The sequence below is a fragment of the Mchenga conophoros genome, linkage group LG11 (assembly GCF_057382185.1).
Source record: "Mchenga conophoros isolate Kocher_MC1m ecotype Shallow Benthic linkage group LG11, M_conophoros_male_GT1.1, whole genome shotgun sequence".
NCBI classification, from domain to species: domain Eukaryota; kingdom Metazoa; phylum Chordata; class Actinopteri; order Cichliformes; family Cichlidae; genus Mchenga; species Mchenga conophoros.
Window position 1 is genome coordinate 22,901,010 of NC_140536.1, and position 4,694 is coordinate 22,905,703.

Sequence of the window (4,694 nt, forward strand, 5' to 3'; positions counted from 1 at the left end):
CTAACAGGACAAGGCAGACAGTTGTTAGACAGCAGAAAAGTAGCTGTACAGAACGCTCCTAAACCTGTCACAAAACAACAAATGATGAGTTATTTAGGTCTCTGCAATTTTTGCAGATGTTGGATACCTGAATACGCACTGGTGGCCCAACCTTTGCAAAACCTAATCTATGGTAAACACTTGGCACTGAAAGATGAAATAGGATGGACACCAGAGGCAGATAAAGCATTTAACGACTTAAAACTTAATTTTATCTTGCCCTGCAAACAAGCTCAGTTTTAGCATTGCCAGACTATGAAAAACCTTTTTATTTGCATGTTGACGGCGCGGCCGGTTACATGAAAGCCGTCCTAACGCAAGCTTTCGGGGAAAAACAACGCCCACTCGCATCTTACTCCTGTAAGTTAGACTCGGTTGCGTCCGGTTTACCAACATGCTGTAACCTCCATCTTGTTGCAAGCAAACTTGTCTTATTTAACGCATGCAAGACAGCTCTCATATGTAGGCATTCTGCTCTCACAATCACACATTACAATCGAGCAGTGTGGGCAATTGAACCCTAGCACACTTCTCTCCGCACCGGAAGATGGTGGAATAAAGGTCAAGATATAAACATATATAAACAAGATATAAACATTCACACTGACAGCCAATATGCCTTTGCAGCCGTACATCACTTTGCAAGAAATATGGCAGAATAGAGGCATGGTAACCTCAAATGGCAACCCAGTCCAGCACGGACATCTATTAAAAGAGCTGTTAGATGTCATTACGTTGCCCAGACAACTAGCACTGTGCAAGTGTGCAGCTCACCAGAAAGACGACTCAGAAATCACTAGAGGCAACAATTTCGCGGATAACGCAGCCAAGAACGCAGCACAACAACACCTGCAAGCCCTAATGACTGATGAAGCCTCACATCTAATTCCACTTGATGTGTTAGAAGACGAACAGAAAGCCGCACCACTTGCAGAGCAGAAAAAATGGCTGAAGTGCGGAGCACTCTTGCGCGACGACTAGGTGATCTATTGGTGGAGGAAGGGCTGATTGGGTATACCCCGCCCTTTACTTCGCTGGTAGTCTACTCACCAGAGGCTTCGGTGAACCAGGTCATCCTGAAGAAATCCTGCAGTGGCCATTAACTCACGGACTGACCCAACCCGCCAGGAAGAGAAAGGGAATCACAATTCAACCGGAACCGCCAGAGAGACAATAAAAGAGAATACATCACTCACGTAAAGTATCAACCACAACACAAACAATGTCTGGCACTGAAGCAGACTCAGAGACAAACAGAGACAATCTAAACCACAGAAGACCATGGAGAGTCAGAGCGACTCCCTGCTCGGAAGAATGTAAATTAATGACATGTATTTTTGTTTGTTTCATTTTCATTATTACAGTGTTTTCTAGCGTAGCTTTGATATGTATGAACATAGCGTGCACCGACAATCCATGCAATCCATACTGCCCTAAAAGCTACTCCACAGCCAACGTGTCCCAAAACTGCACCACACGGAGCGCGAATAAAAACGCCCCAACTCACACAAAACGCTCAGCAGCCAGTCCAAACGGGCCACCCCAAAGCAACGTGGTATGACAATTTAAATTCCTCCGCTGGTGACGTAGGAGTCCAGGTAAACGCCACTAACGCCTCCCTGAAGGCCCTAGGTGAACAATTGTCAGCCACTTCTCTAATGACCCTGTCCAGGGGAAAGATGAAAGTGAAGAGGAGACTCGCATTATCTTTATTATTCTTAGAAATTGACTTGACACACACACACACACACACACACACAGCTTACACACCAGAAAGCATCAGGACCTGCATAACAGGAAATTGACCATATTTACATATTGACAGTGTAACCTATAAATAAAGAGCTGTGCCTCACAGGGTGTGTGACGCTCTCTGAGTTCACCCGTGCACGTTAAACTGTTGAAGTGTCTCAGTGTTGTTCACTACTGGAACTTTAACATTATGCACTCCATACTGTACAGTAATGCCACTGTTTTGCACATGTCTCAGCTCTGTATATTTTTTATATATTTTATTTATTGTTTACTCTATTTAATTTGTAAAATATGTGTACACACACACACACACACACACACACGTAGAAAAATATTTAGTATACACATCCAGAAATGCATATACTATTATATATTGTACATATATTTATTAGTTTCGGATGTAGCCATTCTTGTATTTTGCTTGTTTACATTATTGTATTTTGCACAACTCTATTGCTTGTGAAGCTCGCACACAAGAATTTCACTCACATGTGCTGTACCAATGTACCTGCACATGTGATGTGACAATAAAAATGAATTTGATTTGATTTATTCACCTGACTGTTTGTTAACTGTATATCTCTGACACGTAAAAAAAAAAAAAAGTTCTCCACTAAGAGTAAAAGACATAGGTTCATAGTCAAATGTTGAGTTTATCATTGTTATCAACTGTTGTTCATGTTTTCCTGGTAAAAATTAAGTGTGAAGTGGAATGTCTTTAAGTAATGCAAATACTCGGGATTTGTTAATGTCACAGACATCAGATAACAGGAAATGATGACGTGGGCTAGAGCAGGAACAAATCTAGATAGAATATGCGTGACTCCCTAATGTGTCAAGCACGTAGCTTTAGTTGTATAAAACTGGTTCTAACACTCCTGTCACAGGTACAACTTCTCATGCAGATGAGGAAGAGACAAGCGTGGGACAAGGTAAAGACAAGTTTCATATTTCTATGAGAACAAACATAAAGTTTGATATATATAAATCTTTAATATTTATATATTTTTTATTTTGTGATTGTTTTTCCTCATTCTTGGTAGAATCTCTGATTTAGGTTTCATCAAAGACGCACCATGAGGATGAAAGGATGTGTTTTTATTTTTGTGATCATGGCAATTTCTGAAGCATTCCCCTTAAACCCAGTAAGTGATTAGTTGCATAGTGATATTTCAGAAATTGTGAATATCAATATGCAAAGAGAACTTAAAGAGATTTTTTAAATTATTTGTCTGGTTTGTTTTGTAATGAAGATGTTTAACAATCATATTGAATATTAAATATCAGCTACTAACAATGACTTTGTTTTTTCAAAAAGAAAAGTTTTAATTTTGCATGTTGACCAACAAGTAGGGTTGCCAACCGTCCCTTAAAATACGGAATCGTCCCGTATTTAGAAACAAAAGTACACGTCCCGTATTGAGCTAATAAGGGACGCACTTTGTCCCGTAATACAGTGAGACTCAAAAGTAGTCTATAACTTTTAATGGAATTAACACTTTGTTTGAAAACATAATTCCCAGCCCCTCTCCTGCTTTGTGACCAATGAGCTGACAGCACACTTATCGCACACTGTTTGCCCAGCATAAAGCTGGGCAAACAGTGTGCGATTTTTTTTTTCAGTCACGTTATTCAGCTCCTGCTCAAACTGCACGATTGACTCACAGGGGTTAGAAGTTGGTAGGTCACGATGCAGGTCTCACACTATACGGCCCGATGCTCTGATGCGACCTGAGTGCTCACACTGTGCCTCCATAAAATGAAGGTTATAGCAGAAAATCTGTCGCTCTCTGTCTTTCACTCACACAGACACACCACCACCATCAACTTTGCTAAATTGCTAATGAAAAACATTGATCAGGCAGCTGTGATTGAGCAACAGTGTAAATCCAACTATTTTCACGGTTGTTGTGGTCGTGATCATTTTGTGAGGCCACATCGAAAAGGCTCGGATGAGCTTTCCAAAGTTCTACAAGTTGTGCCTCCATCGCTTGTGTCCAGATCACACACTGCACAGCCGTGCTGCTCCGTCTTTTTCACCGACGTTTACGTGTTTGCGCGTGAGCAGTGTGAGCGGCTCACGAGCGATTGATGATCGGGAGCTGCTCGAGGTGTTAATCGCTTCTCGTTACCCCACGTATACTACACGACGCACGACGAAGGCCAAAAAACGGTCCGATCACCAAAACGGTCGCACGACTCAAAAATCGGCTCAAAATGGGCCAAAAATCGCACAGTGTGAGCCCAGCGTTAGAGCAGCAATGTTTGTTCCCCTCAGAGAAAGGGAAGAATGGGAAAAGGAAAACACCTGGCTGGAAAAAGTTAATATGGGCATGTGCAGTCAATATCAGCGCTATGTGGCCAGAAGTGTGATAATATAACTTATTTTGTGTAAGAAACAACTGCAAGGATAGATGATTACAACAAATAGATGACTAATACATAAAAGTAATACATAGATGAATAATGATGATGAGTTAAGATGCGTAATCATGGGAACAAGCGGGTTTACAAACAGGAGCAGCTGATTAGCATTAGAAAAGCTGAAATAATACCTCAACTGAAGCCAATTGTACTAAATGCACTAAATGTGCACTGTTACAAGAATGTTTTTCTTTCTATTGTTTTCTATTATTTTAAGTTAAGCAGGACAGAGTTTTTTTAAAGAAAGATTTACTTATATTCTCAAAAGTTAAGCATGACAGGCTTCTGTTTAAGAAAGAGACCTGTTTTACTGTGTTAATGTTGTCATTTTGAGCTAAAAATAAATGGCTAAATGATCATTTGTTTCACATGTGTTCATATCACAAAGAATAGAATAGGATTTAAGTAGAACATATCTACTTAAATCAACTTCAAGTCAAATGGTTAAAAAAAAGAGCTAGAAAATTCACCACACT

At 40.3% G+C, this 4,694-nt stretch overlaps 1 protein-coding gene across 1 annotated transcript in view; it reads left to right on the forward strand.

Annotated features, from left to right (window-relative positions):
- Positions 1-2,669: 2,669 nt before the first annotated feature.
- The window catches only part of LOC146564071 (meprin A subunit beta-like), a 12,027-nt gene continuing 10,002 nt past the window's right edge, over positions 2,670-4,694 (forward strand). The window contains exons 1-2 of the mRNA XM_085290350.1: positions 2,670-2,726; positions 2,838-2,939. Coding sequence (XP_085146476.1) covers positions 2,871-2,939 — 69 coding nt within the window. The 5' untranslated portion in view covers positions 2,670-2,726; positions 2,838-2,870. The remainder of the gene's footprint in view (positions 2,727-2,837; positions 2,940-4,694) is intronic.